Raw genomic sequence first — 14,040 nt, forward strand, 5'->3', positions numbered from 1 at the left:
GACAGGGACTGATGGCGCATACACAACACACCGGATACATGCACCTACTGCAAGGGTAACAAGCACAGGCTCAAGGGGCCCGGGTTTGCTTGCGTTCCCATTGAGCTGAGATCACAGAGAATATCGGCTGCTTGGGTCGACTCCAAATCCACGTCTGCCAGAATCTGTGTGCAGGAACACATGGCCACTAGTGTCTGTATATATATATATATATATACATGTGTGTGCATGTTGCTAGTGTCTGTATGTATGTATGACAAAACCCTGGGCATGGTTTACAGTTTTGTGTGTGTGTGTGTGTGTGTGTAACTTACAGCTGTGATGTGCATCACTAGTATCCACTGCTGTGAATGAGAAGGATAAATCATCCAAGGTGCTCTCTGTTAGCTGTTTGATATTGAAGCCAAATGCATGTGAACAGAGCGTAGAACGGAGCGGTCCCACAGCAGGCCTAATTTGCCAGCATTCAAAGTGGCTTTACCCCAACCACCTGACATTAATGCAATCATTCAGCAAGACCTGAGAACATTGGTTCTGCCAGGAGGCTGGGACTGTTCCTCCTTCCAGAATGCAGGGCTGCTATACAGACCTGAGACTACCCTGCCGACACGTCAACAGATAGACATAGTGACGGTGACTGCCCTGAAAACAATCATGCTTAAATATCCAGTCTAATCGAAGGTACGCCTGCTGAATCAGCCGCACAACAGAGATGCTGTGACTCATGAAAACAACAGATGTGATGGAATGAGAGGAAAGTTGAACAGAGACATGGGAAGAAAATAAATCGTGATTATTTTAGTTTGGATAGCTGTTGGAGAGTGAACTATATTCCCTCACAGACACTCTGGCGTGTACATGTGACTGCTGTGTATGTGCACGTTCTGTTGTGTTTGTGTAAACCAGCTCCTGTTCTCCAGGTGGTACATCGTAAGTCACAGCAGGAAGAGAGTGAATGCTGTAGATCACCTCGTCGCCTTTTTGCCGTCCACTTGTCTTAGAACCTGGTGCTCTCATGTTTCAGCATACGGATGTTGGTAAGTGTCCCGCTGCCCCTGTGGTGGTACCCGTAAGCCTGGCGCTGCCCCTCCAGTCACCGAGCGCTGCTACCTGCCGACGACATGCTGCTGCTCGGACTGGAGCCGCCTGAGCCCCGGTCTTCAAACACACTGATCTCGAGCTGAGGACACGGAGAATGTCAAGGATCATCATGACAGAGAGAGTATTAAAAATACACGGTTAATAAAGTGCTGGCAGATACAGTTCCACAATCCCTGACAGTCTGGATCCTGTCACATCCAAACCCTCTGCTCACATGTAACCTTAAAGCTAGTTCGGACTACAATACTATTAAACTAACACATTTACGTACTGCTCACACTTCATTTTTCATCCCAAAATGCTGTCATGTTAATCTGAGTGTATGCAGCTTAAACAACTGAGATGTACTCATGAGACTTTCCTACTTGGAGCGATCAGTGACGGGCGTGAATGAGTAAAGTAAATCAAAAACATACAAGAAGTCACTGTGTCTGCCGCTGCTCCTTCCCCAGCCTCTGTGTCACAGATTTACACTCATCCCCTGTCTCAGTCTTGTTTCCAAGGTGCTCCAAACACAATTTATCTTTGCTTGAAACAGGTTGTCATAGTTGGAACAGATATCTCAATAGCACTCGAACTAGATGTTCGGATTTCCGATCTCAATGTGCCTAAAAGCTGTGATAGAAGTGAGACACATGCTTTGCGGTTCTTTGGGAGAAAAGGTCTCTAACTAGCTTTCACAAACAGGGTTGTGTTGACTACTATGTGCCCTGTAATAGGTTGTCCCTGTGACCTGGAGCTTGTTCTTTGCGCCAGATCATTTGTGATGGTCTACTTGACACTTTCCCTCTCTCTCTGCCTTTTAACTACATGAGGAACTGTGCTGGCATCACTCCGACTGACAAGAAGAGACACATATCTGGCCTCTTCTGGTTAGAAACATTTAAAAAGAGCACCTTATTTTGGAATAAAAAAACCAAAAACAGAACAAGATGGCCTGAGCAAACAAAGCATAACATCACAAGTGCATACACATCTTCATCTGCTATTATATTACATCACCTTGTTTCCTTTTCACCTTTTCTTATCAAAGGCCATGCGACGGAGCATGCATGTTGTTTTCAGCCTTGTCCTGCGTCAGAATTCCTCGTGTTAATGACAGTTGGCCATTGAGCAGCTCCTCTGCAGCAGCTGGAGTTTAAGTGCCTGATTCAAGGGTACCTTGATGGTAATTTATGAGGAAGAGGATATATTAATGTATCTACCCAGATGTTTCTAGCAGTTCCAGTGGTTTTAACTGGTGACGTTGAAGCCTGGTTTCTGCAGCCTCTAAGTCTAAACTATGGTTACCTCCTCTCAGTCTTGTATATGCCTTACTGCCCTTTATCCTTTATCTATTTCTTACACACTTCAAGCAGCGGATGAGTAAAGGATACAACCCTCATTCCTCTCTCGGTGGGGTCTGTTAGCAGCAGACCTCTCGGAGCATAGATCTTCTCATTCTGCTCCTGGATGTAGCCGGATATCTTCTTCAGCACCTGGGGTAAAACATTGGGGCAGGGAGGGGTTAGAAAAGGTCAGAGGTACATGTGGAGAAAATCCGGATTCGAGACCATGGAGGCATAATGAAAACCTAAAACCACGAGCAGAACTTGTGATCTAGCAGAAAATAATCTGAAAAGACATTCCAACTGGGGATCCATTACCTTCAAATTACTTTACAAAGTGCTCGATGATACATGTAATAACCATGTACCTAAGGGAGGCTAAACAAGCTGCAGCAACTTTAACATATTGTGTTGTCTTGGGTGGAAAAAATGAAAAATGGAAGAAATTAGTTTCAAATTCTTCTTTGCATAGTAATCATACGCCATTCGATACTGACTCTCGAGTTATTGCCCATCTTTATTTTTCCTGAACATTATAATCTAAACTCAAAGTAATTCCATTATGCTCTAAGTACAGCAGTTATTTTCAAACATAGTTCCAATCCACTCATGTCAGGCAAGGCTGTATGAATTGAATTACTAAAATTGAAGGAGCATGAGCTTTTCTCTTTCTGAAGTTTTCCATTTTGGAAGCTTCAGTTGCTAATTCCAAAGATGGCTCTCTCAGGCTAAATGTCATGCCTTGGTTAACTGTCGGGCCAATTTGGAAACAATCTAAAATTCCAGATGGACAGTTTATTTGGACTACATTGGCACTGGACATCTCAGTTTTGCAAGTGAGTGTTGCATAAAATGTGCTAAACACCACAAAGCAGCAGCGGAGTGAATCTGAGCACTGAGTTCAGCCAATGCCTTGGCACAGAAATTCAAACGAGCATGCCTGTATACATTCTCCCACGCATTACCAATGCACTGAGTGTGCAAGCACTGTGATGTCGTCTCATGATAGCAACCAAACGACTGCTGTCTGATGCCCGGTGATGCTAAATGGACAGATATTAAAGAATGCGTCATCATTTGAGCAGCTTATTCAGCCTCAGCTATGCTTCTGTGGACAACAACAACGCTGACGCGCCGTGCCTCTGCCCAACCACGTCAATCAGCTAAACCACGCTTCACAGGGCCTCATGTACACAGAGAGAGCTGTCACCACTCCTAGAAAGGAGGTGCAATCTTTAGTCTGTCTGTACTAAAACATCACACATTTGTATCACTTAAAGAATAAAAACAATATTCTACTGTATTCACCGTCAGTTTGTAACAACTTTTGTCTATTTTGTGTTGCTTTAACACATTTGTTTAAAGTCAGCATGTTAATTGTTGAGATATGGGAGCATGGCAAGTCCAGTTAAGCTAGAAACCAAGCAAACATTTAGCCAGAAACAGAAAGTCTGTCTAACCGAGTATATTTTCACTATTTTTCAAACCAGAATGAGTGTTTGAGCACTTGTGCCATACTTGGTTTTAGCAATTAATTGTTAACACAAGTTACAAGCTATAATTATCCTTTGAATGTTGTCTGATGTAACAAACATGGCAGATTCACTTCCCCTTTCATAAGTGAACTAAAGGTCAGCGCAGCACACAGCCCTGAGAGATTAAAACAATAGAGACTGAGCAACACACTGAGCCCTCCTCTGGGATGTCAAAGGCCTGTTACAGCTGCAGGCACAGCTGCTAATGTAGTGACCCCTGCTAGTGGAGACTAAACCACAGACCACAAATACTTCTTTCTGTCTCCAATTGGACGAAGAAGCAGTAGAGCCTTTTGCAATGAAATGTCTGGATACTGTTACAATCGGGGAGCAAACAAGACATGGAATTCCTCAGTGAAAAGCCATAAGAAGCCAATAAAAAGGCATCGGTTTGCTCCATTGAGCTGCTTTAGATCAGTCAGATGTCTGTCAAGTGTACCTAAGCAGAAAACAATCAATATTCATCTTGGAACAATGACTGTATCTCAACAATCACAACACAAACTGTGTCTTTTGTTATAATCTCCATCAAAGAGAAGAACAAGAGACACACAGAGGCCTCTAATGGGGTTATTGTCTTCCAATGAAAAGGCCAACCCTCTCGCTGTGAGCGAGTTCTTAGGGCAGCTCAATCTTCTTCAGCACAACAATATCGTACTGGCATGTCTGTGACAGCCCTTCAGGGAAAGCTTTTGCGAGTGTGTGTATATCGACTTAGAAGCGAAGGTGTCACAGTCTGTTCTACACACATGTCAACGAGTGTTTATTCCTCTGCTACAATGTAAGTTGTTTGAGTCCCCAAGTGCAATATAAAGGGAGTTATGTGCGTATACATGTGTCTGAGTGAGTCCCATATGTGCAGGCACATTCTTACGAATAATAGAAGAACACAAAATAGTAGACGTAGTGCGCATAGTCTGCGTGAGGGAAGCTTTACGAATGCCTGTGCGCTCATGTATCTTGTTCTGACTTGCTTGGCGCAATCAGTGTCCTTTGATAGGAGGCGATGTAAGCATGAGGAGGTCCAATGAATCTGCTCACTGGTCCAGACTTAATGATGTGTAACCTCTTTATCAGCACACACACACAAAGCTAGACACCAGCATCAACTTGGGTGGGTACATTTGATCATCGTCAGTCATCATTCAGCCCAGATGATCAAGTTAAACAAGTAAATAAACAACTCTCTGGTGGCATCGATAGCATCTGAGCGACTCAATGGAGCGGCACCCAGCTGACAGGGAGAGGAAAGCAGCCTCAGACCAGGCCGTTTCTGCCTGGCTTCAAGCAGCAGGTTCTTTTGTGTTTCTCGGTCAAGCTCCCTGGCAGTGCCCCTGAACTGCTTTGATAAAAAGAAGTGCTTACATAATGCAACAAGACGAGGGAGATGAATGCTGTGGGTGACAGAGATCAGAAAGTAGAGGCATGCTGGGACTTCACGCCACACGAGCTTCGTCTAAAAACTCTGGCAGGTACCCACACAGTCACAAGAGGATTAATCAAACTCACTGTATGTGAAAGCGATGTGCGTGTTCTTGTTCCATCTCAGGTGAGTGAAAAGCTGCAACTCGGCCACACAAATCACCTGCCCTTTTTTTCAAAATGAACACATTGGTTTTGCTGAAGGGAAATGCACATTACAGTTTGCATGCTATGCCTTGCCCATCGGCACGCAGGTGTGGGCTTTAGATCTGATTGTATGAGCTAGTGAATGGAGAGAGGCGACATTGTGCAAGAGAGAATCAGATCGTAACGTCTGCATTTTGGCTTTGCCGCTGTCAGTGGGTGTAAATAACTTCGTGTTCTGACCTCCGAGACTCATTGTGCATTACAACACACAATTAGATGTTTGTGTGTGCTCGAGAGAACTGGCTTCCATAACATTGCACAGTAAATAAGTCTTGAGAATGGGCAGTGGAGTATATAATAACCAGCTGTACAGTTTATGAATAGTGGTTGAGCTTGCATATCCCCACAAGGACGCACGCTAACAGGATCCAGATCCATTCCCTTCTCTTGATCCCTTGACTATTTCTGTATTCAAATTATTCAATGTTTAAATATTTGCCATGACAACACAGGGTTTTTGTGGGTTTCTTCTAGGTGTTTCTTACACTGACGTTTGCATGTTACGAAAATATTGGTAAACTGTGTCTGTGGGTGTGGATGTATTAGTTTTGAGAACGTCCAGGGTCTCGCCCAATACAAGCTAGGATAGACTCTCGAGCCCCCTGGAACAGGATATGTGCGTCAGAAAAAGGATTAATGGATATTTGTAGTATACACTGATTTCCACCACCCACCATGAAACATTCCTTTTATATGTAAATATACATGGCAATAAAAAGTTTCTGATTCTGAGAAAAACATAGATTTTATCCCCCCTGAATTCTTCATCAAACTTGCTCTGCAATCCATGTGTCAAAGTTGTCTTAACAGACTTTGGCCTCTTGAATGATGACTCTGTCTTCCATAAAATTAACTTTCTTCAAGAAGAAAACACTGAGTAACCATACAAAAACAAACAAAACTAATTCACCATGTTGTTGTTTACCTTCTCATAGTGTGTCTCCATGCAGAGGAAGACGATATAAGCGGTTGCACAAGCCAGACATCCTTCCAGGTACGACTGCCCTCCAATCTTTTCGGCCTCCACAAAGTAAGAGTTGAGGGTCTTCACCGTCTCTTCGAGCAAGGTTCGCTCAATCTACTTGCAAACACAAACAAAGATCCTGTTACAGATATGGAGGCATTAACATACCAAAAGAGCCATGAGAGAAAAGTGTTCTGGTAGAACTGTGGGAGCAAGCTGCTATAAAACAGCCTGCCAAACATACCAGCTGCATTCTGCTCTACTCCTACTTTGTCAAACCATTTATTAACACACCTCACTTGAAGACGAAGAAGAAACTTGAGGCTAAAATGGAAAATTACTCATACATGTGACAGCAATGGGTAGTGGTTTGAGCATCTGACAGAGAATATTTTGTGTTTCAAATGTGTATTAATGGTCCCCTGTGTTTCACTCTGTGTTTATGTTTCTTCCTGGCTCTGTGTGTAGACTGGCTGCTTCAGATGCTAATTACTAGACACATCTGCAATGATACCCCGATATAACATAATTTACAGATGCTAATACAGCAAAGTAAAAAGAGCAAATAAACAGCACATTCTCTCACAGTTCCTAAATAGGAGAGGGGAAATAAAAGCATGAGGACTTATTTAGCTTTAACTTCAGAGACACACACAGCATATGTTTAGGTAACGCCCTGTTCTGTTTCTCCTCTATGTCTCCTCTATGCCTCCTCTGTGTCTCCTCTATTTCTCCTCTGTGTCTCCTCTGTCTTGATTGTTTAATTCCCTTCACCTGCCCTCAGCCACTCCTCTGTCTCCTTGATTGCTTAGATCCCTGCACTTGCCCTCAGCCTCTTCTCTGTCTCCTTGATTGGTTAATTCCCTTCACCTTCCCTCAGCCTCTCCTGATTGTTTCATTCCCTGCACCTGCCCCAGCCACTCCTGTCTCTCTGATCCCCGATGCCCCACACCTGTGTTTTCCCCCTCATATATTCTCCCAGTCTTTGCCTTGTCACTTGCCAGATTGTTGTGTGTTTTTGTCCCGTGTGCCAATTCGCCTACGTCCAGTCCTTCTTGTCAGTTAAACGTGTTTTTTGTGTCACTCAAACCTGGAATCCAGGCTGTTTTTCTGCACCTGAGCTTTCCCCGTGAAAACCCGTGATAGTTTAATGAAGTTGTCATGCTTACTTGTTCTTTTGAGATCAGCAGGTCATGACACAAAAGTGTGTATTCATTTGTGGATGGAGAGGAAAGACTGAGGGCATCTACCTACACGTAACTTAATGCACTCAATATCCATCATTCACATGTGTTATTTTGTCCAGGCTGCACCTTGGTAGTAATCATATCACCTATACTGAGTGTTTCTGTTGTGTCAGGAGAGTTTTGTGCTCACCCTGTTGTCGAGGTCTGAGGGGAACTTGGTGTGGAAGCGGCAGACAGTTCCTTCGCTGTAGTCTCTCTGTACGAACACCTTTGTGATCAGCGATGCACTTTGCCTCAGCTCCTGAAGATTATGAAACTGAGCCGTTTCATTGGAAAAGCACATGTTAAATACGTTGTCCAATATACATTCACATTCATGAATTCACAGAGTAGCAGCTCTTTGATTTAGTATTTTTTTAGATCCAGTGTGATACCCTACAGTGCTATACAGCGTCATTCATGCTTTTATCTCCTCGAGACTCGACTACTGCAACGAATTTCATTCGAAGACTACAACTGATACAGAAAGCTGCTGCCAGGCTTTTGACTCGTACAAAGAGAAATGACCACAACACACCAATCCTTGCCTGTGAGTTTTAGAATTGATTTTATGATTTTACTGCTTGTTTTCTAAAGCCTAAAGGATAATCTGCCTCTTTCCTATAGTGATCTGAGGAATCCTTATGAGCTCTTTGGGCAGGGCCTTAACGGACTGTTCCACATTCACGACTGGTCACGAAAGGTGACCGGGCCCTTGCTGTCCAGGCCCCTTAACTGTGGAACTCTCTTCCTGTTAATCTAAGGCAGGCACATTTAGTATCGGCTTATCTTTACATCTGACAGATTTGTATTTGCTAGCTATCTTATTGTGAAGCACGTTGTAACTAATGGTGATGAACAAAGTTATTATTATTACTGCGTCTCCACACCAGATACAACAGAGAGAGAAAAGATTCCTTATGGAAAATGATCAAATATTACCTGCTGGATAGGCGTATTTTTCATGCTACCGGGCTACATGGTAAGAAAATGGTACGGTGACAGCATCAACATAGTCAGCTTTCTCACTGCATCCCTCCAACATCAATAAGCCCAGTAATAATGAACACTCGGAAAGACACCCCTTTAAAGCACGTTGGTGTTTTGTGAGTGGTGTGGTTTACACCGAACACTTATTCCCCTGAGAAGAATACAGCAGCCAGCAAGTGGGCCAGTTTAACTTGTCCCCTGCTGATCTAAATTACTAGCCTCAAGAGGATGGCAATTAGAGATACAGTAGGAGTGTACATTTTTTTACATTTTTTTAAATTTTAAATATATTTAACCAGGAAATGCCTCATTGAGATTAAAAATCTCCTTTACAAGAATGTCCTGGCCAAGACAGCAGCACTAGCACGTCACACAAAGTTCCATACAATACAACATAAAACAGTGACAGACAATATTTAAAAAAAGAAAAACAAAATCACAGCATGAAATAAAACCAAAACTAAGACTCAAGTCAACACAACCCAGCTCACACAGGAGCACATACCTCCGTCATATAAAACATCTACAGCTAGATGAATTTCCCTCCAATATTTTCAATCTATTTTTAAAAACACCTAAGGAGACCGGTTCCCGGAGACCCAGGTCTGTCTGCAGCAAATTCCAAGCCGCAGGAGCAGCAAACTTAAAACCTCTTTTTCCCATTTCCAAACGGACGTGAGGGATGGAGAGCAAGAGGAGGCCTTGAGCAGAGGTCACAGAGGGACAGAGAGAGGCAGGGGAGGGGACATATAGTGAGAAACAGAGAGACATGTTATTAATTGAGGGCCTCTAAATATTATAGAGAAACATATATCATATTTCCTGTGTTCAACCTTTGGCTAGCTTCTGCAGTGTTGTTATAATTGAGTCTCTGCATGTATTAGCCCTAGAGAGTCATTTCCAAGCAAGAAGGCATGGCACAGTGCCAGCCTTTCATCTCTATTCAAGGCATATCACTCACAACCAAGAATAGTCTCCAAGCTGCTATTTTTGTCAGCCAAAATCACCTCACAGTCACTCGATCGTTCTGCCTGCCAGAGCTTTTAATATCCTTCTTTTTGCCTTCTCCATCTTTATAACACTGCCCCTCCCCGGCTATCATCGGGCCATCATGATGAACAACAAGTCACTCTTTTAATAGAAGCAATTATCATCATGCGAGAAACATTTATTCAAGTTAGTCATTTGGCTGAGAGTTAGATTCATCATACCAGTTCTTTGTTTGTCACTGTGAGAATATCTGTAGGTGACGGTATATACAGTATGTGTGTATACATCATGGAAGTACGCGTATACGCAATACCACAGGGAGCAATATTCTTTAATAGAGGTCCTGCATTCAAAAAGTACTCATGTATCCAATTTAAGAGTTGATTCTGTCCAGTTTTGTGGATTTACATGCTTTCACATTGGTTAAAAAAGAAAAGGAGGAACAATGGAGGACAAGAAAGAGAAACAGAAAGGAGGCGTGAATTAAGAAAAGTAGAATGGAAATAAAAGGAGATAAAATAATTGGAATAAATAAATCAGGATATATGGAAGTAACCAATGACGTAAGGTAAGATATGGGCAGAAATAAGAAAAATGCAATGAAAGAACTTTCATTGCGTTTTCCTTATTATGGAAAGGGAGAAAATAATCTTTAAAAGTTAAAGGAAGAAAGAGATACAACAACAAGAAAGGAAGAAAGAAGAAAGGATGCCTGTGTTTTAGTTGCTAGAAATCCAGTTCAGAGGCATCGAAGTGTCACGTGATCTTCATTCAGGCCAGTGGGACGTCACGGTGTGTTTTGGCTTGTTGTTGACCTCCTGACCTCTGTCTTACATCTCTGTGCTACATGTAGCTCACAGCTGAGCAAAGCAAGCAGGAGTCATGTGTCTCTGTGGCAGCCAGACACTGAGTTATTTGTCCAAACATGCAATCCCTGAGGACATCCACTCCCCTGGTTTGAGTGAACTTTTGGTCCAGTAATTAAACTGATTGATTGAATGGGGACGTTGGCAGTCAAGGTAAAAACTGATACATCTTACAGTACGCTCTTACACATTATTTACAACTGCCAGAGAGCTGATAGAGTTATTCTGCTTGAATACTCAAGGACTTCATCAAATATTTCTTTTGTCACGTGGTGTTATTGTTACTGGCAGAGCGGTCTTGTCTGTGTCCATTTTAGCCTTTAAGATAAATGTTTTCTGTTGGGAGAGCGCTGATGTTTACTTTGCTGCGTGGGTTATCGGGGTTCAAAATCAGTCTATAATGTGTCTAAATATAGTGCACAAGCATACGGCAATGTTAGAATGTCATACTGATCACACAAGACGTTATTAAGAAGCTCTGCATCGTGTGGCACTGTCTGACTTCTGCTTCCACCCACACACAGTTACTTTTTCTTTGATTTGTGTTTGCACATTGATAAGAAGAAAATGAAAATGAGTTAGAGAGATGTCCAGGCTTATAAAAAACATTGCATTAAGCAAACATAATGTAGAAACAAATGACAAAACAGGCAAACTAAGCAGTCTAAATAGTGACTGGCAGACCAAAAAAAGAAAAGGTAAAACAAGAATCTACCCTATATACTTCTACATGTATTACCCGAAGCAAAACATGACACATGATGCATTAATGACCTCTCATGACCAAAATGAAAATAAGAAAAGATGATACCAGTTTTGTCATTCCTACTCTGATATCCTCCCCTTATGTGTTTTCCCCAGCCTGGATCTGTGGGTCTGTGTTTCTCTCATTGCCATGACCTGTTTCCCGAGTGTAGTCACTCCGACTGAAGGTACACATAGCGCCAGCACGGGTGAGTGCTGCCAGTCGGCAAAGGGCACAGAATGCACGGTAAATACACTCAAATATTTAAAGCCCGTTCAGCATTTTTCTTACTTTCAGTCCTCTATTTTCATCTCTTCATAACTGGTTTTCTGCCATTGGCAGTAGCATGTTTCATGTTCGCTGCCAAGCTGGGCTGGCCAGTTTAAACAGTGTTATGAAAACAGTCACATTTCCATGACATCTCTGTGGAAGATCAGTGTCTGTGAGGACAAAGCTAGAACAGGAAATCATTTTGGATAAAGGTGGATGCATTGTTCCAGTGGAGAGCTGAGCCTATTCCAGCCCCTGAGATGATTACTGTGCTTCGACACATTATTCATCAACAGTGTAACACTGGAGCCAGGCTACAGACTGAGAGGAGGATCTGGCAGTAGTGGATCCAGGGACCGTCCATTCAGCACAAACAGTCTGCAGTATAAGCTGAGTGTTACTCCGTCACTTAGCGTATTCACTTGCTGACTTGAAACAAAATAAATGTCATTGTTCTATGACAGAGAAAGAGAAAGAGGCAGGTGGATAAATCAAAGATAGGAAGTAAACTGTGCTGCTCATCTCAAACGCCATCACTCACGGTTACAAACTGCAGCAGCCTCTTTATATTTAATATCCCATAAATAATTGATGGGTGATGAACATAAAGCCTGTCTTGGCTGCACATGCATGCAGTTGTGTGCATGTGAACTGTATGTTGTGTTAGTGCACATGCATGTGTATGTCTGTGTGATTGATGGAGCTTGGACAGGGATACTGACACACCACCAAAGGCCATCAGGGCCACTGTGCTGATGACTTGCAGGCTCAGAAAGAGAGAAAAACACACTCATGAATCATGCCCAGCTTACTGTTCTCTGCACCTTATGCTGCAGCAGCATTGAGCTTGCACTTAAACTTCACCCCTCTTAAACATTGGATGCTTTCAGATGTAGCCAAATACATTTCATCACATGGCCACACGTATACACTCAGTAAGTTGGCTCCAACTTGCAAAGTAATTTGTGTCTCCTTAAGTAAGATTAAAATATGATAACTAAGGCAGCTATGTCTTATGGTGACATCACCAAGGACACAAAGAGGGGGAGGACAAGTGCTGGCCTGAGAGCTACCAGGCTATACTGAGGCTAAAAATACACCAGTAAACACTCTTGGTGCTGTTTGGAGTAGTTGCACGATGTGACACTGCCTAAACAATACCATGCCAGTCATGGACTTCTCTTCTGGTGCATCTTCTGCTTCGTGCTCTAAGTTGCAAATCATGTTGATTGCATTTATACAGACACAAAGAGAGCCGAGTATGGAGAGCTGATTCACGATGTGGCTCATTCAAGCTAATTTAAAAGTATGACAGCGGGAAAGACAGCAGGAGAGACTATCCCTGTCCATGGTGCTGACTCCATCATCATGATTATCATCATCATCATCATCATCATCATCACTCTCATCAGGCTCCTAGGCTTTGAGCCTATCTCTGGATGTATATATATATATATATATATATATATATATATATATATATATTTATCTATATACTGTTAATGACATTGCTTTTAGTTGCTTGCTAGAAAATGCATGAAAAAGCACTATGTATGTTAGAAAAGAAAAAAAGAAGAAAAAAAACTCAGGATATATCTGACAGTAATTACGGAGCTCATAAAGTGAGATAAAAGTAAGTGAAATTGAAGCTCGTTAATGAGAAACATTTCCATTCGTAATATAAAGTGACAGCACTCTCTCTGTGATACGACTTCCAATCCACAATAAGCCAGGTCCAGTCGGCACATTTGATTGAATTAGGATTCAACATTCACCACAATAAAACACGTACATTGGAGGCACAGCAATCAAGATATTCCGTTTACAAGACTGCGTTTCTCATCCTGCATTTAGAAGAAGAAGAAAAAAGAACAAACGGGGTTGCATAATATTTAGTTGAGCTTAGTTCAGACATTTCTCAAAGAAAAAGGCAGCGAAGGAGCTTGTTTGCATACCTCTGTCTCCATGTTGCAGTCAGAGGGTGCAGGATCAGTTCCGTGCTGAAAAACGACAACCATTTGCACGCGCTGTGTGGGACAACGCGACTATCGGGCTTTGGCAGGAAGACTGGAGGCACGAGCGCGCACATATGTGCGTGAGTGAGCGCGCACCCCGCGAGTGTTATCGCGGGATGGAGAAGGGGGAGGGGAGGGGATGCTAATTACGTAATATTTTTAATTAATGCACAAACCGAAACTAAATTGCTCTCAGAGTTCGTCCTTGAGGTCAGACTTTTAGAAATCAAATTAGTGATTTTCCATTGTATTTGACTTGTGCTTCTTTCTGTGGGCAATCAATAATGTTCTTGACTATCAATAATTCAAATTAAGTGCTTTGGTTTCCATTTCTATTTACAAAAACAACAATAACTCACATGGAATCACTCCAAGGCAAGA

At 42.5% G+C, this 14,040-nt stretch overlaps 1 protein-coding gene across 1 annotated transcript; it reads right to left on the bottom strand.

Annotated features, from left to right (window-relative positions):
• Positions 1-675: 675 nt before the first annotated feature.
• golga7bb (golgin A7 family, member Bb) lies at positions 676-13,650 on the bottom strand. The gene is made up of 5 exons (XM_056435826.1): positions 13,600-13,650; positions 7,935-8,060; positions 6,519-6,671; positions 2,478-2,579; positions 676-1,180 (listed from the first exon to the last, which is right to left on the bottom strand). Exons 1-5 carry the CDS (start codon positions 13,609-13,611, stop codon positions 1,094-1,096), a joined length of 480 nt encoding a protein of 159 aa, XP_056291801.1. The 5' UTR covers positions 13,612-13,650; the 3' UTR covers positions 676-1,093.
• Positions 13,651-14,040: the final 390 nt, after the last annotated feature.

This window comes from Pseudoliparis swirei, chromosome 17 (genome assembly GCF_029220125.1).
Source record: "Pseudoliparis swirei isolate HS2019 ecotype Mariana Trench chromosome 17, NWPU_hadal_v1, whole genome shotgun sequence".
Lineage (NCBI taxonomy): Eukaryota > Metazoa > Chordata > Actinopteri > Perciformes > Liparidae > Pseudoliparis > Pseudoliparis swirei.